Raw genomic sequence first — 27,687 nt, 5'->3', positions numbered from 1 at the left:
CAATACATTTCATAAACCAATCCAATTCCTAGCTCATTTCCCTAAACCATAACTTACTTTCCACTTTTCGTGTTCACATCACAAAACCGAGAGAAAATGATTTTGTGTCCCTATAACTATGATCCAATTATTATTTGGTTGGATAGGTCTTGAAATAAGCTTTCCAACAATATATCATAAGCCCAATTCCGATTTAAAACGAAGAAGATATGAGCAAAATACTAAACTCGGCCCAAAACCGACACCCTTTCAGTAAAATGGTCATATCTTAAAATCTAAAAATGATTTTGACCTGATTCTAATTGGGTTGGAAAGTAGACTTGATAAGCTTTTCAATGACATATTATTTATCTAATTCCGATTTTTGGATCAAAAGATATGATAAAAAATAAAAACCGTAAAAACTGCTGCCTATCGCAAGGGTTCTATTTCGATTCGAATTCGGATTTTAACTTAATTCTTCGACCCATCTTTTTTCTTTATAAATAGAAGTCATATCACCCCTTTTTCAATCATCAACAAGCTTGATCACAAAATCATTCTCTTCACCCTCTTTAGCCTAAACACTAGCCTTCTTATTCTTCCATAATACTTCCCCTAAGCACTCCAAGGATTCTATACAATACCCAAAGTTCTATACTTAAACCAAGGCGTGAAAGGTATAATTAACTGAGAGTTTGGATCAAATCAACACTTTTATTTAATTTAATTTCAATTTTATTTATATATATATATATATATATATTGAAGTTATTAACAGTTTATTCATGATGTAGCAATTCAAGAAAATGCGGAAAGTGAGTAATTAATCACTTAATTACTCTTATTTTTATTCTTGTTGCTAGTATCATGATTAGGTTTATTATGATTTGATTTGACTAACAATTTATTGTTGAATTGATTCCAATATTAATGTTGATTTTATTCTATATTTACTAATCACCATAATGCATGTTTAAAGGAAATATATAATCGAAAATCACGCCTAATAAGATAATTTGGACTATCGGTTTAGATTCCTTTTTAATCTTGTTGTTTAATCAAGTGATCACGATATTTTAGAATTATGTGTTGCATTAATATTCAACCAATTTAGCCTAATATTAGTTTGGAGCAAATTGAATCTTTGTTCGCATGCCTTTGAGATCACAAGAATCACTTTTCACTATAAGAATCGAGTAGAGGCCAATACGGCGAATGTGACTCAATGACTCACTTCGTACCATCATCTCCGATCCTCCTTTCGTGGTTCTGAACCATATGGAGTTAGTAATCTCATGGATTATGAATGGGGTGTAACCTTCACGGGTCAATCGTTGTTGCCTATCGTTGTCCCTTAATCGTGGTTGTCTTAAATGATCCGTGAACGGTTTATAAGTTCCTTAAAAACTTGTTGGCGGCTCCCTACTTTCCTTGTCCTAATAGTTGTTCTTAATCGTATATGTCAATTCCCACTTCCTATGAGAGTGTCAAGCATATTCATACATGCTTAACGTAGGCGCACTTCAAACGACGCCTACAAGATGATATTTAATTTTAAGTCTCATTTAGGCCTTTTTAGTTCACCTTATTTTGACAGATCTGATTTGATTTTATCTTCCAAATTTAGGGAAGTACGTATTGGAGTACATATATAAGTGAATAAATAAAGGCTAATGAATGTCTTCATTGATTTTTAGTGAAATGGCATAAATAGTTTGTTACACACTATAGTATAATCTAAACCCAATATAGTTATTTATATTAAAATAAGGAAAATTTGTTAAAAAAAACCTTGTAAATGTCTCATTTTGCAAGAAAAAACTTTTTAATTAAAAGGATCTTTGACCATGATCACTTTTTTTGTTTAATGAAACCACCCCCTTCTTTTTTAGGCATTGACTCAAGAATTCAAGCGTTGACTCCTTATTTTCCCTACTTAACCCAAGTGCTTTATATTCGCACTCCCCCCTTTTTGTCCACTCTTATTTTCCCTCCAAAGGTATTCTCTCTCTCTCTCTCTCTCTCTCTCTCTCTCGCCTTTGCTACTCGCCATTAATACTTCAATAATAACCTAAGGTAAGTGTAAATTCATCAAACTACTACTAGAAATAGTATAAAAATTGGGGCTTTTTTTAAGACAAGTGAGAAACTCACGTATTTGTTGTTGTCGGAGGAAGATGGGTGCTTTGACTACTAGAATAGAGGAAGAAAGAGATTAAAAACCCTAGTTTACCTTTCAATTGATTTGATTGAGTAGTTTTGCCCTAATATTTCTTTCAATTGATTTGGGGAGGTTTGCCCTACGTTATTTATAGGGGAGAATTAGGGAGCGAAAAAAAGGAGGAAAAATTACCCAATAGTTGGCTGCAAGTAGAGAAAATATTGAGTCAATGCCTGAAATATTGAATCAAGCTAAGGCTGGAAAAAGAGGGAGGAGGTTTCATTAAAAAAAAAAAAGTGATGTTTTTTTTTTTATTTTTTTAAATTTTTTTAAATTTTTTTTTTTTTTTTTATAATTTTTTTAACAAAATTCCTTCTAAAAGGTTTATTCTTGCAAAATGAGGCATTTAAAAGATTTTTTTTAACAGATTTTCCTTAAAATATTTCTTTCATTGCTAAATGATAATACTACCTCCGTTAATTGTTATCTACAACTTTGGGGTATTTTTGAGAGATATAAAATATTCAAAGTTGCAGATAACAATTAACGGAGGTAATATATATATATGATCACTATTCACTAATGTATAGTCAGGCAGGGGTTATAAGCCACAAGACAAGAGGCATAAATGGATACAAGGCTGATAGAATGGTAGTCGTGGCTTTTCTCATCCCTCAAAATAGAGTATATACAAGAGTATTTAGGGGTCCATTAAGGGTAACTAAGTAATTGGCTAAAATAATATAAAAATATACAAGCATTACACACATATAAGATAGACATTCTAAGAGAGGCATGTGCACAATTACTAGGCATAAAAACACCATACACTTAATAAATTGAGGGTACGTATCATTTTTTGCTAGCCTTAGGGCCAAAGCAAGGCAATACAAGGCAATGATTCACAAGACATATATTTAGACATGATAACGAAGGGTGGACCAAGACATGAATGAGATGGTTTTAGGCACTAAATAGGTTTCTTTGGCTTCTTTAGAAAACCTTGAAAGCACTTTAATGCTTAATCTTGCTAGTCAATAAAAATTCAAGTCATTTACATGTTGTAAAAATAATAATAATTAGGTTTAGTCTTTAGTGTCACATTTTTTATTAATGTTGTACATCTTTACATCGAGTTAGCTATAGTCATTGTGTACGAGTAATGTGAAACTACCTAGCAAAACCACACCAACTTTCATTATTAATTACTAGTATTATTTTAAGCATTTTACCAAACTTAAAGTACCAATGAAACTTCCTCTTCAAATTAAAATGAGTGATATTTCCAATGATTTTTCATCACTTGAGGTTTCACATGAAAGTTAAGCACTTTGGTCCAATCTTCTTCCCTTGAAAATCTCATTGCATTTTCTTCCTTGCTTGACTTGAATTGACTTTACTGCTCCTCAAAACATACCACGACTTCACCGTTCCTTCTCATATTTTATTAACTAAATACAAAATACACCCGATTACATTATAATACTAAGATGCCCAATTTCATAAAATGTAATTGGGTGTATATTCTACTTAACGATTGATTATTTTACTACTCCGTATCACATATTAAACTTTGTTTACTATTCTCTTAACCTCATTTCGTCGTATTATACTCTGTAATTAACTTAATCTTCTAAAACTTTATACGGAGTACCGATTAAAGTGTGCCATGTAAGACAAACAAATTAAAAGAGTATATTGTCGTGGGCATTCCCACACCAATGCTACAGCCTGCAATAATGGCTGCAAATCCTGCAATAGTGCAATTTAGGAAATTAGAGGAGTAGGCACGTAGTGGGTTTTACTGTAAGATAGACTTTGTATTGTGAGAAATGGAGTCAATGATGATGTTATGAATTTATTGCATGGCTTGAGTGAAGTGAGTACATGCAAGTATTTTCTTACACAAGATATTTTAAGTATTTTCTACGGTAGATTATTACTGATAGTTGTAAATAATATGAAACGGAGATAGTAGCTTATGTTGAACATGCAATGCCATTAACTTGAAGATCGTATTTGCAAGAATGACTAGTAAGGTCGATATAGTGTATGTGCATGTTTCTCGTGGTAGATATTCCATAAAGACTAATCAGTAATGCCTAAAATAATCTTCCTTTTTTCTCCCTTTTTATGGTAGGTATAAGGTTTAGACCTTTTTTGATGATTAGTTGGTATCTTATTGATACCAGTATAACTGGTTGCATTACCTGATTTGATTTGCTGGTAGTGAATAACTGGTTGGTTAATAACTACTAAGGCTCTGTTCACTTCACCTTAACAAAATAATATTAAGTAAAAATAATTCCATTCAGTAAAAATAATTTCAGTTCAGTAAAAATAAGTTCTGTTCAGTAAAATTCAGTTTTCTTAAATAAGAATTATAATAGAAAATCAGTAAAAATAATTTTAGTTCGGCAAAAATAATTTCAGTTCGGTAAAATTAATTTAAGTTCAGCAAATATAATTTTGTTTTAGTAAAAATAATTTCAGTTCAGTAAAAATAAGGTGAAGTGAACGGGGCCTTAATTATTAGTTGTTTTTAGTGTATGTAAATAAAAAATTAAAAAATTAAAAAAAAAACTAAATATTTAAACTTATATTTTAAGCTTTTTCAGAAAATTTCTTAAAGAGTTTTTTTAACACTAAAATCAACTTTTTAAATTGTTCAAACCTTGATAAGGATATGATAAGTTGATAAGGTTTGCTAAAATCAACAATTCATTTTATATTTAGACCAGGCAAGAGCTAAACTACCCTATACACTCCATATTTAGGGCATGTTCACATTTACTTAATTTCATTTCAGTTTAGTTCATTTCAGTCCTTTTCAGCTCCAATCAGTTCAGTTCAACTTCTAATTTCCCTCTCTCATAAAATATTCATTTCAGCTCAGTTCAGTTCAGCTCCAATAAGTTCAATTCAGCTCGGTTCAGAAAATGTGAACAGACCCTTAGTACTATGCAAATATATTTTAAACGCACATGCATACTCAACAAAAAAATAACTTGTTAAAGTTTTATTTCAAAACTATCCTACTCTATATTTCTATTATATACTCCTTCCGTTTCATAATATAGTTCCTGTTTTCCTATTTTAGAGATTCAAAATATTGTTTCTGTTTTCATTTTAGATAGTATGTAAATACCATTATACACTCACTTTTTTTAACTTTATTAATTGTACTTCCTAATTTACCCTTGAATTTTGCACATGTTTTGAATACTTTTTTTCACTTTCTCTCTCTAACTTTTGTCTAGATTGTACTTTTCACTTTTATTAATGTACTTTATCTATATTCTCCTCCTATTTCTTAAATACTGTGAAATAATACAAATAAGAACTATATTATAGGACGGAAGGAGTACTATATTACATACAAGTATATGCAAATATGCTTCAAAAACTATCCTTATCGCATATAAAAATTACATGTAATTGGGCGTATATTCTAATCGGATTCATAATCACTCCCACAGATCACACCAATTCACCAACAGTCAACGCTCCCCCCTCTGTTCAACCCCGCACATTAAAAATTGAATAAAAGTTTTAGTAATTTTCTTTATTTATTCCAGCAACAAAACCACTGAAATTAGCAATATGTTACCGTAGTACTCCGTATTTACCTATAAATAGACACAAAATCCAGCTTTGTATTAACTAATTAAACATAATAATCTTACACGTAATTTTCTGATCAAAATCATTCATTCTTTCATTTTCTCCGCCTTATTTTTTCTTTTTCTCTCTCCAAATCGATAATATTCCCAATGGCGGGAGCTCGAATTTCAATGGAGGTCGGCAACGATGGCGTTGCTCTCATCACTCTTTCTAATCCTCCTGTTAATTCGCTTGCGATTCCATGTTTGTTCTTCTTTTTTTTTTGCTTCGTTTTTGTTTTTGATTTCAATTCAAATTGCGAATTTTGATTATTTTTTTCGATTTTTTTGGTTGATTTTGGTGTAGTAATTAATGGATTGAAGGAGAAATACGATGAAGCGATGCGTCGAAATGACGTCAAAGCTATCGTCATCACCGGTAAGTTGGAACGATTTCTCCGAATTTTTTTTTTTTTTTAGTGCATTTATATGTCTAAATAAGCAAGAATTTCCAGAATTTGAATTTTGTTGGTTGATTTGTGTATGATTACTGTTTCAATTTTAGGTGAGAATGGGAGGTTTTCAGGTGGATTTGACATCAATGTTTTTCAGAAAGTTCATCAGACTGGTAAATTTTGCTTACTTGAATGTTGTTGCTTTTGTGGAATGAAAGAATAAGATTGGTTGTGAAATTGATTGTGAGGGTTTTTGATTTGGCAGGGGATGTGTCGGTTTTGCCGGATGTGTCGGTTGATCTTTTGGTCCATACAATTGAAGGTCCTTGCTTTAACTTAGCTTTAGAGTTTTCTTTGATTTGTTGTAAATCATATGATTAGCATGTTTAATATACTGATGTTGCATGAGTTGAAATGTTCTTGATGATACGCTGGTTTATTGACTTAAGGTGCTCGAAAGCCGTCTGTTGCTGCCGTACAAGGACTTGCACTTGGGGGTGGTTTAGAATTGGCTATGGTTTGTGTTATTATTCTTTCACCTGAGACTGGCTTATGTTTTCATTAGTTTTTATGTCGTAATTTAAACGTCTCATTTGTCATTTGCAAATAGGGTTTACTTTAAGAAACACTCATAGCCAGAAAATAAGAGAAGAGATTAACACTTTTAAGCATAGAAAAATACGGAAAGAATGAGTATCGTTATATGGACATTGTGCTTGCTTTCCTCCTTAGTTCCGTTCCAATATTTAAGTAAGAGATTTCTTGCACCGTTTGCAGGGATGTCATGCGCGTATATCTGCACCAAAAGCACAACTTGGTTTGCCTGAGCTATCACTTGGAGTTATTCCAGGTTTTGGAGGTAAGGAAATTTTCCATTTATCCTAATTGCACACTTTTCACTAGAGTTGAATTTGAAACGAGATTATGGACATTTATACAGGGACACAACGTCTTCCCAGACTTGTTGGGCTAAAAAAGGCTGTTGAGATCATGCTGGTAAGCCTTGACCTCCCTCATATCATGTTATGAGAAAGGCTCTTAAAGAATATGCTATGCATGAATGCATGATTAACATTTTCAGTTTGTCATCAATTAATCATGATTTTTGATTTCCAAATATTGTGAGTATGCAAATTGTATCACTGAGATGGACATAGAATTAAACTTGATATTATTACTGTTGTACGTTTAAGTGTTTATACTTTCTTTATTGTGCTTGATATTAGATCTTCTGCATCCAAATTTATGATATCTTTTTTGGAAGAAATTTTTAGCAGTGTATTGCTTAAAGTTGCAAATATCCTAGCTATGCCCAATCATGGTTGAGTTATAGATTAATTGTCACTCTGATTAATGTTCAGATGAAAGTGATTCATGAGAAATACATGCCCAATTGTCCATCTATGCACATAACTAGGATTTATATTTTAATCTAAAATAAATTAATGGGTGGAAAAGTAATAGGATACTTATCTATTTGTGTATTTTCTCCTCAAAAACGAGCCATAAATGAGTGCTAATGAAGCTCAATAGTTTTGCATTGTTTGCAACAAAATGAGGCCTCTTAATTGTCTTTCAGCTCAGTAGATTAAAATTTGAAACTATTCTTTTGGAAGTCCTTTGTCATCAACAAGAGCCTCAGCATACTTTGTGATTGTTCTTTTTAACACTAACTTTAAATTTCTTGTTTGACATGACATTTTATGCTTTATCTCTAGTTTCTAATTGAAGATTGTGTGAAGATGTTTTTTTTTTTTCCCTTCAACGTTATACTTTGTAATTTTCTGTGATTTCTGATATCTTCCCAAAGTCATCAAAACCAATAACATCTGAGGAAGGAATGAAGCTTGGCCTTATCGATGCTGTTGTGTCTCCTCAAGAGCTGCTGAAAGTATCACGCTTGTGGGCTTTGGATATTGCAGAGGGCCGGAAACCTTTCCTACGCTCCCTCCACATGTCAGAAAAGCTAGGTTCCATCTCTGAATCACATGAATTCCTGATGGCAGCGAGACAAAAGGCAAAACAGACTGCTCGAAACATGCCTCAGCACCAAGCCTGTCTTGATGTTATCGAGGAGGGTATAGTGCATGGAGGTTATGCTGGGGTCTTAAAGGTATTTGAGTGTGAAGGCTTTCATATTTTATGAATGGTTTTACAACAAATTTGAATCTGATAATTACTATTCTGTTATAGGAGGCCAAAGTTTTCAAAGAACTAGTTTTAACAGATACTGCCAAAGGTCTGGTGCATGTGTTTTTTGCTCAGCGTATGACATCAAAGGTGATTAATTAATCTCATTTTTCTTCTTCTGTCTCATCCAAAAAAGGGGGCATTCAAGATGTTGACTCTATACCCTTACATTTACTGGAAATACTTCAATAATTTGTCACTGTTGGTTGCTATTCCTTCTTATAAATGTACTTGTCTAATTTTTTGTATTTTATTTTTTTAAATGTTTCTATGTGCGTTTGTGACAGGTTCCAGGTGTTTCTGATGTTGGACTGAAACCAAGACGTATGAAGAAAGTTGCTGTTATTGGTGGAGGCTTAATGGGTTCTGGCATTGCAACTGCCCTACTCTTAGGAAACATAAAAGTTGTGTTGAAGGAAGTAAATGCTGAATTTCTTGACAGGGGATTAAAATCTATTCAAGGTAGTTTTATCCTTCCATCAAATAGTGTTCTTTGGCTCTCTTTCCTCTAAAAGATTGAGGTAGATGAAGTGATGTCAAAAATAGAAATTGAATGATTGACCTTAACTTCTGTTTTGCATGTAGTGACCGGGTTACCTTTCCTGTCCACAATACAGATCTAAATCCTAATTGATATTGAATTGACAATACTCCTTTAGTCAGTATTTAATGCCAGGGAATCTTATGTTACATGTGGCAGGCAATATAACAGGCTTAGTGTCGAGAGGGAAGCTGGTGAAGGACAAGGCAGAGAAAGCGCTTTCATTGCTCCAAGGTGTATTGGACTACTCAGAATTTAAAGATGCTGATATGGTCATAGAGGTTAGTGTCTTAAACTCTTTACATGCATTAGGTTAGGTGCTGGTGATGACAAAAGATATGAATTTTTCTTGTACTACCTTTGTTTCAAATTATTTGCTTAGATTGGTAGTAATTGTAATTGCATATAGTGGCCTGATTCAGGGAGGCTCATAATTTTAGAATGACTTGCTAAGTTTGTCTGATCCTGTCATCCAGGCTGTTGTTGAAAATGTTCCTTTGAAACAAAGAATTTTTAGTGAACTTGAGAAAACCTGCCCTCCACATTGCATTCTAGCAACTAACACATCAACTATTGACCTCAATGTGGTTGGAGAAAAGACCAGTTCTCAGGAACGTATTATTGGTGCACATTTTTTCAGGTTTGGTGCTTTTCTTATTTATTTTTTTTAGCAGCTGTGAGATAAATTTTGCTTGAATTTTTTTATTTTTATTTTTATTTTTTATTATTTTTTTAATAGCCAATTTGTTGCTGATCTGCCTCCAATAAATTTGAGGCTACTGTAATTTTTTCTTCGAGGACCATACTTTTGCCTTGTATTGAAATGATGTTACATCCTCTTTCTTTGTAATACCACCTGTTCTGCTGTTCATGAAGCATCCTGCTTTCGAAGTCTTATACTGTGTAGACTGATATCTGACAATATAAGTCTGTGGCAAGAGGTCAGAGGAAGTACCCATTCATGTGGGAATTGCATGTGGCCTCTTCATTTCTTCTGATAAATACCAGAAAAATTAGAACCTGTTCCAGATGAAATTCAGATGCGTTCTTAATAGATCCTTGATCACTTTTCAGTGATTGGCCAATATTTCATCCTCTCCCTGCCCAAACTTTTTGTGCAAATTGTCAAGAACATTTAGAAAGAGGTAGTACTAAATTATAGCAATAGAAAGTCATCTTAGACTGAGGCTGAGAGTGATATGCATAGCAAAATCAATCGCGTACGGATTCCTTACTAAGGCTCTCTCTGCGATGCTGATTTTTGTAGTGAAGCTCAACTGATCTGTTCTGTTCTGTTGTAATATGGTATTTGTTATAGTATTTTGCAATTGTGGCTTTGTATTCTTCTTATTTTACTAGGGGTTTCTGATTGACAGTCCTGCGCATATCATGCCACTCCTGGAGATTGTGCGGACAAATAAGACTTCGGCTCAAGTTATTCTTGACCTCATCTCAGTTGGTAAAACAATTAATAAGGTGCCTGTTGTGGTCGGTAATTGTACTGGATTTGCTGTCAATAGGGCTTTCTTCCCATACTCCCAGAGTGCTCATCTTTTGGCAAACTTGGGAGTTGATATCTTCAGGATTGACAGGGTGATTTGTGATTTTGGCTTGCCTATTGGCCCTTTCCAGTAATTTTCTCCACCTTCTCATGATGTGTCATTATTTTACATTTAATTCCATCTTTCTGGTTGATGTTTGTTCGTTGTCATCAACTTGAGGGCTATATGGGTGGTGAATGAGCACTTAATTAATTTTCCAGGCTTCAAGATTTAGCTGGATATGGAGTTGCGCTTGCAGTAGCAAAAGAATTTGGCACTTCCTTCTCTGATCGTACTTTTAAGTCTCCATTAGTTGAACTTCTTGTCAAAAATGGGCGTAATGGTAAATAATGATTATCATAGCTATAAAACCTGTTGATTGCTGAACTTATTCTAGCTTCTTTAATCTTATCTCTTGTCATAACTTTGTTGACGTTTCTGGCATCACAGGTAAAAACAATGGGAAAGGATACTATGTTTATGAAAAGGGTAGCAAGCCAAAACCTGATTTCTCCGTGCTGCCCATCATTGAAGAATCTAGGAGGGTGACCAATATTATGCCTGGTGGAAAGGTAAAGAAGTGGTACTAGCAGTCTTAAATTAAATTTTCATAAGTAGTGAATCTTTGGTGATCTCTCTCCCTTTCTATGCAGCCTATATCTGTATCAGACCAAGATATTTTGGGAATGATACTCTTTCCAGTGGTAAATGAGGCATGTCGTGTTCTCGATGAAGGAGTGGTGGTTCGAGCATCTGATCTTGATGTAGCTTCTGTTCTTGGGATGAGTTTCCCTTCATATCGGTCTGTCTTTCAACTGGGTTGACTTTTGAGTTTGGAAATTTTTCTGAAAATTCTTACTTTCAGAGAGTAGTGTAAATATTTAATGGCTAGTTACTAAATTTTCTACATTCTTGCAGTGGCGGTCTTGTTTTCTGGGCTGATACTGTTGGGCCAAGCCATATATACAATTGTCTGAAGAAGTGGTCGAACCTGTATGGCAATTTCTTTAAACCGTCTCGATTCTTGGAGGAAAGAGTTACCAAAGGCTTGTTACTGGTTAGTGCATTATCTTTTTCCCAGCTGCCATTTCTTTCTTTTATTGCATCAACTATTGTGATTATGATATTTCTTCTAGGATTCATGGAAAATAATTATCACTTCTGAAGAAAAGCATCTCTGGCATTCGTCAGAAATAACTATCTTGCCAATCCTCCTAGTAAAAGAACAAAGAAAAAAAAATCGAAAGAAAGAAAAGGGACGCTATGAAAAATCTTGTGTTCTTGATTTTGCTTAAATAATGGAGTATTTATTAGTGGATCAGAAAGTCTTTCAATAATTATACAGGAAATAGTTAAGTTTTTATTATGTCATCCAATTTAATTGTGGATTTAAAATGAACACGCCACCTTTTGTAATGATTTTTATAATGGAACACCAAAATCTCTGCCTCAGTGTAGCATATCCTCTTTCTTGCAGAGTGCACCTGCTTCATCATCAGCTTCAAAGTCGCGCTTGTAGGATGTGACCATGCTGACAAAGGAATCATTTGACATTCCGTGGCGCACTACATACAGTGAGATGACTGAGATCTAGTTTTAGCGGCTCACATCAGTTGTTCAATAATCCCCTCCCCTTCACTCTCCTTTAGCCGTCCTCCCCTTTCCTCGCAAAGATTGGGGTAAGGGAAAGGATAGAGATCTAAATAAAAGTATTGTAACAATCAAATAGATTGTTGATTCGAAGATGTGAAATTGTATAAAAGAAATTGAGTTGCATTTTATTGCAGAACAATGTTGTAATTTATTGGAACCCGCCCAATTTCTCTCAACCATGGTATATTATTCACAGTTTTTGTAGTTAGCATAACATGGCATGTTGATCTGTAATGACTGGCCTAGCACAGGGTACAGATTCAACAGAGGCACAGCCTGCAGTTTCATTTTTAATCCTTCTATTTTCGTCAACTTTTTTTTTTTTTTTTTTTGAAGGGATTCTATTTTCGTAACTAGTAGTTGTTTAAAATTTAATATAAGGGTTAATAATCTTAATTCTTACGGAGTACAAAATTATAGTTTTTCTGATGCTTACAAGTTACAACACTAATAGTGTACTACTACTAAATTCAAGGAACTTGGAGAACTCTTAAATAGGATGGTGCAGGCAAAACTTCAAAATGAAAAACAATGGTTCAGTTCTCCAGTTCGATTTCGCCGTCTAAAATTGCATGCCTTGTTAATACAATCTCCTTGACAAGATTTCTGCAGGTAAAAGGTCTAACAGCAGCTCTCAGAAAAAGTTCAGGAGGAATTTTACTCTTCTTAGTCTTCTTCCTCCAAGGTCCCATCCCAATAGTTTTCCATTCTTGTGGACTGACCTTGGCTCTTTTACCTCGCATAGCAGCCTCATCACCATCGCTGTAGCTCTTGCCATCACTATCGCCACCATCCTTGTAACTAGCACTACTTTCACTCTTCTCCATTGCCTTTAACTGCCTTTCATACACTTTGCTTGTTCTTTCGACACTTTTTTTCACAAAATTCTCCATCTCATTATTATCTTTAATTGCCTTCTCAAACTCCTTTTTCCAATAATCTTCATCCTCTTCATCACCTATATCATCTTCTTGCAATCCCAATTCCTCATCCTCCTCCTCGTTTGTGTTCACCACAACATTGTCATCTGTGTCGTAATCATCCTCCTCCTCCTCATCCTCATCGTCATTGTTATCATCATTGTCATCCTCAATCCATTCACTAAACTCTAAATTAGAGTCACGACGATGCAAACTACTACCCTCGTCATCATCATCAGGGGCATCACACCCCATCTCCATCTCCTCCAACTTCGCCTTCCATTCCTTAGTCCAAGGATGCAAGAGCTGAACAGGATGATTCGTCAACAAAAACTCCAAACACTTAGACTTCTTATCATCACTCAACTTCTCATAAGCCTTCACCACGTCATCCACATACGCCTTCTGACTCGCCTTCACAATCTTACACAACCCACCAAAGTAAGTAACCAATTCAATCCTCCCCTCATCATCCTCCAACTCAAACAAGTAATCATTCTCCGTTTCCGGGTCTAGAATTGGCAGCATTGCCCTGAAAAAGTTCACTTGAGGCTCGAATCGACATTGATAAACCGGCCTCTTAACATAGATTATATCAGGCCTCATCCAAGCTGCACATTGAGTGATCATTGCTCTAGTCTTATTCCCTAATCTCCCCATCAAATTCCACTTATCCAACCTCTGATCACCGGCTTCGAACACAACCTCACACACCAATGTCCACTGCTCACACGGCAGATCACCAAGCCGCCATCTCGGGTGCCTAACAAACACCCAGTAGTTCTGTAAACCCAAAGTCATATCAAATGTTCGCAATCGATTCCCAAAACTCTCAGCCATCTCATGCTGCTCAATCTTCTCCCACTCTTCCTGGTCTCTAACCTCACCAATGATTGTGGCACATTCATCAGACATTCTTCCTCGAATTGGGTCACCAACAACAATCCCACGCCAAGAATAAGGTCCAAATTCACCATACTTGTACCAATCATAAGGGTGCTTAAGTCTTGGATCATCTTTACTCATAAACCTAACCATTCTATCATATCCTAACCCAATCATCTGTAATTCATCTTCAGAAAAATTATCTGCGTAACTTTTATGTGGGTTTTTCAGCCTATAAAACAGGCTTTCGGCCAACTTTCGGGATTTCCGCCGAGCATTGCGCTTCGCCTCGCGGCGAAGCTCGGCGCTGCCTTCAATGCGGCCGGTTTTGGGGGTTTTCTTGCTGCGTCCGGCGGAAGGTGGGAGGGGAAGAAGGCGGCGATTGGTGGTGGAATTTTGGTGGGTAATTGAAGGGTGTGGTTTAGGGTTTTGGTGGGGTTTAAGGAAGCATGAAACAGGGGATTTGGGGATGGAAATTGGGTAAAAGGGTTTTGTGAAATGAGGATGTTTCCATTTTTGGGAGGAGAGATGTATGGGATGATATCTGGCATGACCGATATCTTATGAAAACATGATCAGGTTTTAGTAATCATGGAGAAGATGCTGATATGTCACAGATTGAAGACATGTCGGCCCACCGAAATGTAACACGTGGCAACAGAAGCTCGACACTTGGCACAAAAGGCTCTGCATGGATGAGAGCCACCTGTCAAGATAAACCATTATAAATAGTAGGTAAGACCTCATTAATGAGGACATTAATTACACTCTTTATCTCTCTAATCTCTCTCTACTTTCTCTCTCTCTTACTTTCTTTTTCTTAAACACCTTTCTGACTTTATCATCGGAGTGGTTATCCCCGGATCACCCCGGGGTTAGCTAACTTCTTCTCATTGTGTAGGTTCTCAGCTTGCCGATAGGAGTATCAGGATCTCAAGTCCAAGTTCTCTGTGGAGTCGGGATCAGACAGAAACAAGAGAGAAAATGGGTTTAAGGATTTGGAGAAGGTGAGATCTTGTGTTAACATCTGGAATTGATTGTGGAGAAGAAAGTGGTGAAAGAGGAGATAGAATGTAATCAAGAGCAGAAACAGAGGATAAACAGAGAAACAAGTGTTATTTCTTAATTTTACTTTTCCTTATCAGTTATCACTTGCAAATCAAAATAAATAAAAAATTCCAATTGAAAATAACCGGAAAATATCATTTCTCTATATGACCTGATCATACGTTTTATCTTATAAAATTAACTTTTTTTCAATTCTTAAACAACATCCACTCATAATAGGTATTGCTACCTTTGATTTTCATTGATTGTTTATTGGCGAAGTGTTTTTGGTAGCCTAAGGGCAAGTATATTTGAAAACATTTTTTTTTTTTTTTTTTTTTTTTTTTTTTTTTTGAGGAAGTATATTTGAAAACATTAGGTAATGATTTGAGAGAATTCTTTTATTTGTCCGGAACTTCAGATTTTGTACATTACAAACATTCACGATTAGGAACTTTGAGCTTTTTTTGCCTTTATAATAAAGTATGAGTTGACAACTTTGTTCTTGGATATAAATTTCTTGATTAAGTTACTACTTTCTTCGTTCCTTTTTGTTTGTCTCATATTCCTTTTTAGGATGTCCCTTTATAATTGATCATTGCCTTTATTTTTAGCAAATTTCATCTTGCAAGTTGCAACCCTACTTGATATCTCCCTCTTTTCTCCTCACCAACCCCAATTGCAACTTCATGTGTACAATTTTACCTCACTTCTAAATAAAGTAAATTTTGCTCTATGAGACTATGATGCAATAAAAAAAGGGACACAATCACAACAAAATTTTTGAATTAAGCCATTTTGAGGGTGCTTTGGGTAATCCCCGAGTCTCTACAAAAAGACTTAAGTTATGAGTCGACCATTTTAGCTTCATGATTCATAACCCAATCTCATTTTTAAGTTCATTAATGCAATATGCTATGACTCAACAGGTTCTGTGTTGAGTATCAACGACAGTTAATGTTGGCAACATTACCAAACAGCACAGATTTAAGTCAAAACTGACTGCACACTCGTAACTAAGGTAATCACGAGTGGTATAACAAAGCTTGCCTTTGGTTTTGGGTTTCTTTGCTCCTAAATGTGTGTTTTCTAAAACCATTAGGGGAAAAAATAAGTAGTAATACATACACAGTCGTTAAAGACCGCGCTAGTGATAAAACTTTCACTGCATAAGCTTATTGAAACTGTAATGGAAAAATCAACTACTATTTCACCTTTATAGTGAAAGGAAGGTAAGCAGATATCCCATGTACAATGCTATTGTATAATGATTGGCTGCTTGTTATGAATAACAGCAAATTCTTATAAAGAGCACAAAGTATAAAAAAAAAAAAAAAAAACTGCTCCATCTTAGGCTAAACTAAATGACCGGAAAAAAACACTAGCATCTACCAATACAAGATACTAGTGCATGTATACAAATTATCAATTTTACATCCTTTGGACATATTAATCTTGAACTACAATGACATTTGTCAGTTGTTTAAATTAGGGAGATTCTGATAGTGAAATGACTACTAACATCATCACCATCTTGTATCAGCACAGCAGCTTGGGCTTGTCAGTGCAATCTCCGAATCGTTTATGTATATAATTCTAGTCCTTTTGGATGCTTGGCTTTACATCACCATTTTCAGGCGGAGGAGGATTTTGGTTGGTAAGATTGTTGGACGGAACAGCAGTAATGGTAGCTGCAATCATTGCGGGAGTCTTGGTTGGTGCTGTAATGACAGGTTTAGCTGTACCATTGTTGCTATGCTCTTGCTGATTCTGACCATCAGTTCTCAATTTGGCAGTGCCATTGCCAGTTTCTTGAAAGCTTGTATAATTAGATCTAGCTAAGGAAGAAAGTTTTGTCTCTGTACAGAGAAACACAAAATTGTCAAAAACAAATAAATGATAATTGTACTAAAAAATACCTTCTTAAACTAGCACTTTTTCGTAAAGACTGTGCAAAGGAAAGGAGCATACTCTATAAATCTAATTGTTTTGGCCAAATAGCTAGATTGATGTTAAAATTAAGCTTTGCCAATTAAAAAAGAGGGAAACACATCAATACAAAAGATGTAAGCAGCATCACCTAGACCTATTTTTACGTAGGAGCCTCAAGAAACAGGCGTGCGTTATTTACCAGGAGTAGCTTTTCTTTCCTTCTTAGTATTGTCCTCCACCACAACCTCCAATGACCTCTCCCCCCCCCCCCCCCCCCCCCCCACCACCACCACCACCACCTCCTTTTCTCTCATTAAAGTATTAAACTTACACCTTCACCTTCCTAATTCTTATAACTAAGTATAACAAGGCCTAAAGAAAAGACGATCTTTGTCACAAATTGAAAAACTCAGGTTAAAGCAACACCATATGAATATATAGGGTGTGGGCAAAAATATAGGTGTAAGATGACCCTGTTTGTATTATTATAATCATGGTATTTCTCCATTATTTCTTTTTACACAATTATAATATATGGTTTCATTCTTGTATAGCAATCTAGCTAATTAGTCTAGTTGTATACTTAACAGAGAATTTTGAAACTTGGATTCTACTTCAATCTATGAGAGGAAGACTTACTACATGATATCAAGCATTTGTTTCATGAAATTGCCAAGCAAATAATGTTTCTCACATATAAAGGACCCCTCAGAGGCTCAGACTATCATTCCCCATACCAGGATGGTAAAGAATATTTTATTTTGATTGACTGCCTATATGGATCGGCAGAAAAGTAGAGCGAATGGTGAGGAAAAAAGGGAGAGAGGGGGGGGGGGGGGGGGGGGGGGGGGGGGGGGGGGGGGGTGGGGAAGAAGGCTGACCCAATAAGATGATCATTTCACTAATAAAACCAGTATCATACACATATATTATATGCAAATCGGAATACTAGCATTGTTCACAAAGCTTAGGATTTAAAGTCTAGCAAGGTTAATTTTAAAAATGAACCCTAAGCTCACATTTGCTCAATACACAAAAAATGCTTAAAGGTATAATGATATTCTCACAGGGTTACTACAAATTTTAGACCACTAAACCTGATCAAAATGATATGAAACTTCATGCGAAATTGTTTACAAGTAATATTCATAGGTTTAAATTTATCAAATGCAATTGGATATTGAACCCTGAGATCAAATTTATGAAACCCTCAAAGAAATAATGATACTGCTATTGCAAGTTTTAAACTGCTAATTTTGATAGAAATAACACACTCACCTCTTAGTTCTCCAAATGTAATTAGCCTGTTGAGGCAATCTCTAAACTTCGTCATGACGATTCTCTCTTGCTCGGCATAAACCTCTGAAGTGCTCTGCTCTGGACATTGTGAAGATGACGCATGGACATGGTTGCCTAACCTACTCGGAGAACCCGCAGCCATGAACATTGTATCTTGCTCATCACACCTCAAAGCTAGTGTCAAAGGAGACATTGGCCTGGATTTCGGTTGATCATTCCCATCTAAATTAGAATCATCTGGGACTATTCGATCAGTTTGATTACCACTGACAGAACCATCAGGTACGGTTTTCACATCTGATTCATCTTGACTCTGAAATCTGTCCTGAATTGATGCCTGTTGATTTTCTCCTCCATCATCTGCCCGCTTTTCGTCAGCTTTATTAGATTCTGTAAGAGAGAAACATATAATCATCTCTCAGATTGAAGGCACAAAGACATTATATCTCAACAGAGCAAAAATTCAAATTTTAACTGTTGTAATCTAAGTCTTCGGCAATATGTTCAAAAGTATTTTTGCACCAAAATCATTAAAACAATTTATTCATACTTCAGCCACAAAAGAAAAAAAAAATCGTTATAAAGGCAAATTAAGGTGGTAATGAGTAAGTCACAGTGGCAGCAATAGTTGTAAGAAAATCAACATCAATTTTGCTTGAATATAACTTCTTTACACAACATAACTATGAAATATACTAGTAGTACTTAAAGTAGAATAAATTAAAAAGCACATGTCCAGGTTTCCAGCATAAGTAAGACTAATCTCCTCTATAAAAGCTAATGGCAGGAAGACAACTAGAAAGGTAGCAAGAAGCACACCTCCTTTAGTGAGATGTTCTAGCTATATCACCTCAGTCACCGAGAAATTCTCTATCAATGACACTAAGAATGTTCGTTGGTATTATATTGTGCTTAGATGGTATTACCATGGCCCAAGGTACCAAAATAGAATTTGTTGTTGGAATTAATATGATGATACCATCTAAGCACAATTTAATGCCATCGAACATTATTAGAGTCATTAAACACTGAAGGATTATTTATAACAAAGATACATATAATAAACATTTGTTTATGATAAAGTTAACCTCATAAGAGGCATTCTTGAAAGATCAATGGTACAAATTGTTTAAGAAAAAACATCACTTCCAGATTTAAAGATTAAAAAAAAAAAAAAAAAAAAAATTAAACTATTGATTCCTGTACTCAGATGTCAAATTGCACCAATTCTAAAAGCCTGTATGTAAAAATGACAGAGGTGTTATAGACTTACGAGTTGCACTTTCATAGATAACAATGAGAGCAATACCAAAATTCACCTTTATTATATCACCCCACCCCACCTTGCATATCTTAGCCATTACATAGATGAAGCTTGTATTGCTAAGAGAATGGGAATGTATGACGGTAGACTCTTTACTTGTATAAGTTGTGTGACATAGTACCTAAATACTTCATCCGTCTGGTTCTACAACATTTAGAAATTTGCACTATTCATGTTGTTTCATTTGACCACCTTTATTGATTTAAATGGTGTGCAAAATTCAGTCATGTAAGATCTTGTTAGATTCATCTCGATTCATATTTTCACAGTATCAAATGTTTTTATTTTTTACCTATCTATATTAGAGATATAATGAGTTGAAATTATGCATTGGCAACCGTGAAAGTCAAAATGTTGCAACTAAAAGAGAACGGAGGAAGTATGACTAATTATTAAAAGGGTTGAGGACTTTTCCAAGTTCCAACCACCAGCAACTTATCTTTTCTACATTGGTGGCATCTACTGGAATATGTTGATGTTGGTAGCATCTACTGGAAAATGTGGCATGTGTGAACTAGCTACCTCTAATTCTAGAGACACGCCACTAAAAATGCAAATGCATACCAAGGTTGATGATACAACACATAAATGTGCAAACAAACAGCTAAACAATCAAGCACATCAATATTTACGGAGAAAACTCAACAAGATGAGTTGGACACACTGATATCTATCAAACCAAAATCCCATTTTCTTGAAAGATCCCCAGAGATGTGCTACCCATAAGTTTTGCCACCATAAGGTGATTAAGAATCTTTTGCGGAATTAAAGTTTATCAATACCCACTTATGGGATTAAGGCTTTGATTGATAAACACATAGAGAATTTTCTTGAAAGGTCCCTGGAGATGTGCAACTATCTATCCAGGCACGGATGCCAAGAAATATGTCCATATTAGATAACAGTTCCTCATAGTTGAATCAAATGTTTACCTGCAATTGTCTTGGCAACCTCTTCAGATATAACTACCAAAACTGAGCAAAGCTCCTTCACATCTTGTGGTTGGATGATGTCGGCTAAGAGAGACCTATTATCGAGATTCAAAAATTAGTTTGAAACCTATTTCAGTTAAAATATACATACTCGTGCCTCAAAGAAGATATTCTTGATGCATTATTTCTGAGTTTCAACAGTAACAAGGAGTTACCTGTATGTAAACTTTGAAGCACCTAGCGAAACAGAATTAGCAGCTCGAGAAGCAGGGCTTAAAGATACCGCAGACGGTCCTGATGTTTTGACATGGTTTGCCTGATTAAGAAGTTATGTCAATTGTGAATATAAATACAACCCGGGAAGTGCACCGGAAAGTTTAGATCATGTTGAATGAAAATATCCATAATTCGAAGATCACGCAATTATGCAAGTAAATGAGCTTTCTGGTAACAAAACAGATGCATTTACATGAATTAGCAATTTGAAATTTGTATATTGCGACATTGTGACTGATGAGTGATGACCGAATTACCTGCTGAAATTGCCCGACTTTTGAAAGAGACGGATCCTTAGATGCTGGCCCAAATAAGAGGTCCTGGCCCTTTCGTTTCCTGGAATTGGGGGTAGAAGTAAAACCAGATGATCCAATAGCTCCGGTAATAGCAGCATTGGCTGCCTGCTGCATGTAACTTAAGTTATTTGCATGTTCTCCATGGAAAAGAGCCTGCAGCTCTTCACTTCCTTCAAAATTTTTGCAATCAATACATTTGCAGTTTTCAGAGCATAGAATGTTAGCTTGAAAGCATTCGCAGTATTTCTTCAGACACCCTGACTTTTTGCAATGGCATCCCTTGTTGTGCTTTGCCACCACAACATCTCCAGCATCTTCCTGTATGAACAACAGCCATATGAAGTAAGCATATGCTTACTAAAAAAAACCTAGTAGCGAAAGTAATGCCAAAATATTACTTTGTCTATGAATAATCACTTACAATAGCTGTAATTTCAAACTTCCATAGATATAAAGTAGTTAGCTTTGCAGAAAATGAATTGAAACCATCAAGCAATGGATCATGATTACAACCACCTTCATCATTTGATATACAGATATAACGACTAGTAACAGAAGTACCTCCAGACCGAAAGATTCATTCATATTCGTAGCATTATTTGGTTGATAGTTGATTAGTCGACATATTTAAATTTCATAGGCAAGTATAAAGATAACTGCAAAGGCGACTTAACCTTGCAAGAAAATAACAAAAGTACATCCAATTCCATTGTGGTAAAACAGTCATTATTGAGTGTTTCAGATATGTAACAAAGTAAAGTAATTAAATGTCTGAACATATTAACTTGTGTTTCTAGCTTATATTGCAAAGCACATTATTGAACATTTTTCCGGTTAAGTTGGAACAGATTTTCTAAGGTTATAGATTATGTCACAATAGTAAATGGGATTTTATGGATGCTACAAGAGCTGAAGTCTTCTTAATATGCATCATAGTGTCATTTACCAGTTAAGAGTTGATGCACCCAATACCAAGACATGTTGCTAAAAATTTTACAAAGCCTGTGAAGACATCAGTATTCTTATTTCTTAGAATTCAGATTTTCAGACAAAGTATACACTGATACTGAGATGGAATGACGGAAGATTCCATAACTTCCAATATTCAATTATCTAGGAGAGAGGTGAATAACTGAATATCAATACAAAAAAGAAACATACCCTGCGGTCTCTAATGCCATGTGGACTGCTTGCAATTTTTGGTCGAAATGCATTTGGGTTACGTTCTAAAGTAGCTTCAACAGCATCTCTTCGAGCAGCCTCATTCTCGACATTGTTACAGCAATTATTACAGTTACACCCATCACAGTAAACTCCAGAAGCAAAGCACTCACAATACCTGCACAACACATGTAAGTCCCAGAATTGCATTTTCACAGACATGAGCTTAAAAACCACAAATCTAGCACAATAATCTCACAAGAACAAAAGGCTTACAAAAATTTGACTATGAGCTTTAAATTCAGTAAAATTGGTAATATAAAGGGAAAAGTCGAGATATACAGAAAACAGTTTGTGCAGTACAAATGGAGCAGTAAATTCAGTCTATAGTATATACACAACCTAGCATATACTCCCTCCGGTTTTTTTTTTCTTCTTCTAATTTACTCATTAGCATTTTCACCAAAATAAAGGTTTGTACAGAAATGGTTAAATTTGAAATTTTCAAGTGTATGTAACTAATGTGAGATAAAAAGTGGTGGTCATATTGTCTAAAAGTGGATAAATTTAAAAGATAGGAAAACAAAAAAACAGAGGGAGTATCTAGCAACTGCTCGTATGTCGAAATGCACTCATTTATTGCTTTAGATGATTAGATTTACTTCCCCACGGCATAAAGCTGCCCAACTTCTTTTAAGAGATGTTTTCAAGTCATAAAGGACAAAAAGGAAACATTTATGTAAGGAGATTAGCAAAAGATTAAAACAATAATTGGTCGCTTATTTATTACTCTAGATCTACTTCCTCCACAACGTAAAGTTGCCCAACCCTTTTAAGAGATTTTTGCAAAGGTGTTAAAGTTTCTTCATTAAGAAAAAAGGAAACACTTATGTTAGGAAAGTAGCAAAAGATTAAAACAATAAATGGTATCTTCTCTTATTTTTATCTTTCCTGAAGATTGACACATTTTATGATAAAGATTGGTATAATAAATACATAAATAATATCTTCAATGTAGATCACAATCTAGCACAAGCATTCATGCCCATTCAACTGTTGACCTGTCTATTATATATGCCATAACGGCATACTGTTTGATGAATAAAAGTCAGTATAACAAGCTGAGGCCTCTTGACCTTGTTCTATGTTATTTGTAAGTCCCAATAGGCTCTGTCAGAAATACAGTCTTAACAGATATTAAACTTTGATGATGCAGCTGAGGCAGGTGATCAACCTTACTTCTGTAACCAATGACAGGCACATCATAGAACCTCCATAGATATTCCAACATTTATATCACCCAAATCATCCCTGTAACCTTCCCATCCCACTCCCATCCCCAAATAAAGGGAAAAATAAAAAGAAAAGAGAAGGGTATAAGTTGTGCTAAGTAAACTGTGAAAGACTTGATTAAACTTCCTCAAGAAAAGCAGTCAAGTAACTAATTAAATACTCCTTCCATCTGGAATTAAAAGTCACATATAATATTGGAAAATTTTAGGAGTCGAGAAAAAGGACTCACCTTTCTGAAATAATAGTTTTAATAATTGAATTCTTTAGTTTGTGTCTTATCTATCCTTAAAGGGGTCGGGATAGTGAGTTAACTAATTCTAGATGGAGTGCATAAATTCATACAAGTCTTAAGTCATTTTTTGGATAGGGTTATAAGAATTATAATGTTACCGTAATGCCTTTACAAGAAGCTCCCACGACTTACCCTAGGGAAGATAAGGTCTGGTAGAGTCGTGGAGCCAGTGGAGGTGTAATATAACTTTTGGGATCAATCATCAAACAGGTTATTCTTAGTCACCTTTGATCTAATATACATCAATTGTCTGCGAAGTTTAACAAGCACAGGCTCAAAATCTAAACTCAAAACAGCTATAACGTCTTTCAAAGGATGAGAAATTTGGAATAGTTTGGTCACTGCGAACTGTATTGCAACTTCTGTTTCATTGCTCATTCTCTTCTTTCACAATTATATGATTCATTTATCTCGCTATATTTGGGGTGGTGGGATAATATGTAGTTAATGAGAGAGTGAAGTGGTGGGACCATATGACAATAAATGGAGTGGACATATATTTAAGAACATTCCAACAAGGAAAACAAGGCATAAAAATAGGGACGGAGGGGGTATTTACCACTATTTGCAAATAAGATTCTTTTCACTGTCCATTTCCAGGTTGAGGCTGTAGAGAATATAAGCCCTTACGCAATGAAGTAGTTGGTAATGACCTAGACCAATTGGAAATGTGGATGGTAGCACGTGATAAACCTCTCTTACCTTGCTTAACCTAGAAGCCTTTTAGAAATATAAGATTACTACCACAATGAAACTATTCTGCAAAGTGTAAGCTTGAAAAAAACAAAGTAGGGTTTGCTATGATTAAGGAACGGCCTTGATTTATTTTTTTAATATTCAACGTTTTTGAAAATCAAGTACCTCATGCGAGAAGTTTATCATCATAGATTATGCAAATTAATCAAGCCTTAAGTGGAGATAAGCTATGATCAAGCAAAAAAAAAAAGTCAACGAGTGAGCAAAAAGTTATATAATGTATTTAGAAATGGAGAGTAGCATCCTGGTGAGGACCTTCTCTCACAAAAAAAAAATAAATAAATAAATAAATAAAAGAAAGAGGGAGTTGTGGAGGCACTAGCTTCTTTACTGCTATACAAGACAGCACGTGCAATGTGCAAGGAATAGATGATCGTATGAAAGACTTGTACAGACTTCACAGAGAAATGCTGTATAAATGAAAGACTTGTACAGATTACACAGAGAAATGTTGTATTTTCAGCTAAGAACATTCAAAATAACACAACTCTCCATATTCCAATTAATATTATATAAACCCCAAAGGTTCATAATGTGTGAACCAATCTTAGATAAGTGATTGTTAAGCTACATTGAAGTTGAAGATACAATTTTATTACACATTTTTCACCTAGACGATGCATTTAGGGTACAAGACACCTTAGTAATAAAGCAAGTGCAAACATTGAAATGTCATGGTGAAAAAGTGCCAAAAGTTACAGGAACTTGCCATGCAACCCAAAAGAGGAAATGATGAACTTACAACTTCAAGCATCGTGAATGTTTACAATTACACTGCTTCTGCCTCTTTGGAGTACCATCTTTGGTTTCAACAGTAGGCCGTGATCGCGCCTTAGGGGATTCTGGCTTTCTGGAGAAAAATATATTACATCAATCAGCAATGTAGTATAACTATTTAAGTGGTGTGTTATAAACTGTTAAGAACATAAGCATTCAAACATGTATGCAATATATATACACAACATAAATTCATTTCAAATTAACTCTTAACTCAAAATCATGTTATAGTAAATTAGTAACTTTAACATCAAAATGACTTAAGCAATGTAAAGGTGGAGGCTCTGCACATGTCATCCAAGGTAACCTAATTCCGGCAACAGGTAGGGTAGGCCATGTCTATGTAAAGCAATGACCCCTTACACTAACCAAGAACAATGTCCATTTCTGAAATCACGCGACTACGGATCAGTTTAGGTATCCAATCCCATTGATCGGGGCAACACCGCAAAAGGAAAACCTAGTAATAAATGAATCCAAAAACAAGACGGAAAAGAAAAAATTAAATTGCAACAAGGATTCATAAAAAAGAGGGAATTGAATTGATCCTATATAAATGAGCAATCTTGTATTTAATATACTACTTAAAGCAAATATAGAGTCCATTGATTAGACGAATAAAAAATAAACCGTGAATTTATAATATTTTTTTCTTCAATTAACCCTCTACATATATGAATTTCAAAACATAGCGGTCCAGTTTAACTTAAAAAATCGCAAAGGAACAATAAATTCATTGCAATGTGACATTCAGAAGTAATATATACTGATAAAAGTTCCCAATTTCAAAATTCATTTGATCAAATTCAAAAACCCAAATTCAGAACATCAACCATTAAAGCCTAATCAAACAATGCAACTACAAAACACACAAGATAATATGATTATATACCAAAATATGAAAGATTGTGATCCCTAATCCAAAACAGAAAGTCAAATGAATCCCAAAAAAAAACACTTGAATTAAAACTTTAAAAAAGGAGGGAAAAAATTTGGAACTCTTACACCACTCGCATTGAAGGGAGAGGAGGCGTTTGAGCAGGTGGCTGCTGCGAAGGCGTAATCATCGGCTGCTGCGAAGGCGGCTGAGGCAATGGAGGCTGCGCTGATGGCGTAGAAGGAGGTTGAACTACTGAGGTGGTAGGTGGCTGAGACGCGCCACTAATGGAGGTGAAATCAAGCTGCCTAGCGAGCTTCTTCGCCGGTATATCAGTCGCCATACTCGATTTTGGAGGCGAATTCCCGCCTTTATCTCCCTCCTCCATTGACCCCAACCAATCAATTTCGTTCTCCAATTTTAGGGAAAACAAAAATATTCAAAAAAACACTAAACCTTAAATTACACAACGAAATCAAAATCCGAGCTTGATTTCAGTAACCTACCCTTGAAAAAACACCAAATTCAGAACCTTTTTGATCGAAATTGCGAGAAAAACCCCAGAAAATCACCAAACAAACTCGAACAAAATCACACAAATTTACAATCCTTTCAAAGCTGGAAAAAATCGAGAATTTACCCAAGAATGTTCGAGTGATGAAATTGGATAAAGTTGCGATCTTTAAGCTGGGAAGAGAAGAAAAAAGGAGGGAATTTGAGGAGAGAGAAAGTGAAAGAAGTGAGAAGAAAAGGGGATTTGAAGGAGGAGGAGAATGAGAGAGGGGCTTTGCTTTCTCCCTCTCAGTTTCAGAGGTTTTGAAATTGAATTTTTTTGTAATTTTTTGACGGTTCAGATTTGATTTTCCAAGTTAATCAGATGGTTGGATTTTGTTTGATTCATCCTACGGCTTGTATAATTAGATACTCTCTTTTTTTTTTTTTCTTATTTGTTTTTAATTTTTTTAAAAGGGAAATATTATTGGTATGTGAGTATGGTAAGAAATCATATGCTATTCTAGTATTCTATCTCATTACTCATTATTAGGTCATAAAATATTCAAATTTGTTTGTTAAGATTTAACCATCATTTGAACTAGGAAAATATTTTTATTAATACACTATCTACATTATTTAAAAGACCTACAGTTTGTGACTTGAAATGTTGAACATAGTTTTTTGTCTTGGGTTATTTGTAAATAACTTTAGAAAGTCTTTCAACGATATAGCATTATTTAGTGAATTTAGTCAGTGTAGTTAGTGTAGCTTAATTTGGTTTTTAACAGGAAATAATTTATACTTTAGATATGGTATAGAGAACCATTTAGCGATCTGATCCAAAAATAACTTGAATAACACGTAATAGAGTTTCCTAGGGTAAAGTTATAATAAGGGTTTCCATTTGTGTGAGGATATTTGGTCTTTAAATTGAAAAATACTATTAGATCTAAAATACAAGAGTTTAAAGTGTCTTTTCATCAAAGGATTATCTATGTCT

General features: G+C 34.9%; 3 protein-coding genes across 3 annotated transcripts; 1 reads left to right on the top strand and 2 right to left on the bottom strand.

The window, feature by feature from the left end:
* Positions 1-5,803: 5,803 nt before the first annotated feature.
* LOC145579884 (peroxisomal fatty acid beta-oxidation multifunctional protein AIM1-like) lies at positions 5,804-12,301 on the top strand. The gene is made up of 18 exons (XM_081637175.1): positions 5,804-6,010; positions 6,113-6,184; positions 6,311-6,373; positions 6,466-6,522; positions 6,650-6,717; positions 6,978-7,059; positions 7,141-7,196; positions 8,011-8,313; positions 8,394-8,480; positions 8,678-8,852; positions 9,091-9,212; positions 9,408-9,571; positions 10,308-10,562; positions 10,694-10,815; positions 10,923-11,044; positions 11,126-11,274; positions 11,391-11,529; positions 11,950-12,301. Exons 1-18 carry the CDS (start codon positions 5,917-5,919, stop codon positions 11,989-11,991), a joined length of 2,172 nt encoding a protein of 723 aa, XP_081493301.1. The 5' UTR covers positions 5,804-5,916; the 3' UTR covers positions 11,992-12,301.
* A 186-nt stretch (positions 12,302-12,487) lies between these two features.
* LOC145579725 (uncharacterized) lies at positions 12,488-14,458 on the bottom strand (the record flags this gene model as incomplete). The annotated part of the gene is made up of 1 exon (XM_081636958.1): positions 12,488-14,458. A coding segment is annotated over one exon (1,797 nt), but the record flags the coding sequence as incomplete, so codon positions are not given.
* Positions 14,459-16,130: 1,672 nt separating this feature from the next.
* On the bottom strand, positions 16,131-27,165 carry LOC145579885 (protein tesmin/TSO1-like CXC 5). The gene is made up of 8 exons (XM_081637176.1): positions 26,321-27,165; positions 25,281-25,388; positions 22,198-22,375; positions 20,998-21,354; positions 20,680-20,780; positions 20,465-20,559; positions 18,188-18,598; positions 16,131-16,836 (listed from the first exon to the last, which is right to left on the bottom strand). The coding sequence occupies exons 1-8, from the start codon at positions 26,578-26,580 to the stop codon at positions 16,574-16,576; spliced, it is 1,773 nt and encodes a 590-aa protein (XP_081493302.1). The 5' UTR covers positions 26,581-27,165; the 3' UTR covers positions 16,131-16,573.
* Positions 27,166-27,687: the final 522 nt, after the last annotated feature.

Source organism: Chenopodium album, chromosome 14 (genome assembly GCF_948465745.1).
Source record: "Chenopodium album chromosome 14, dcCheAlbu1.1, whole genome shotgun sequence".
Taxonomy (NCBI): domain Eukaryota; kingdom Viridiplantae; phylum Streptophyta; class Magnoliopsida; order Caryophyllales; family Amaranthaceae; genus Chenopodium; species Chenopodium album.
This window is presented reverse-complemented; position numbering and strand designations above follow the sequence as displayed.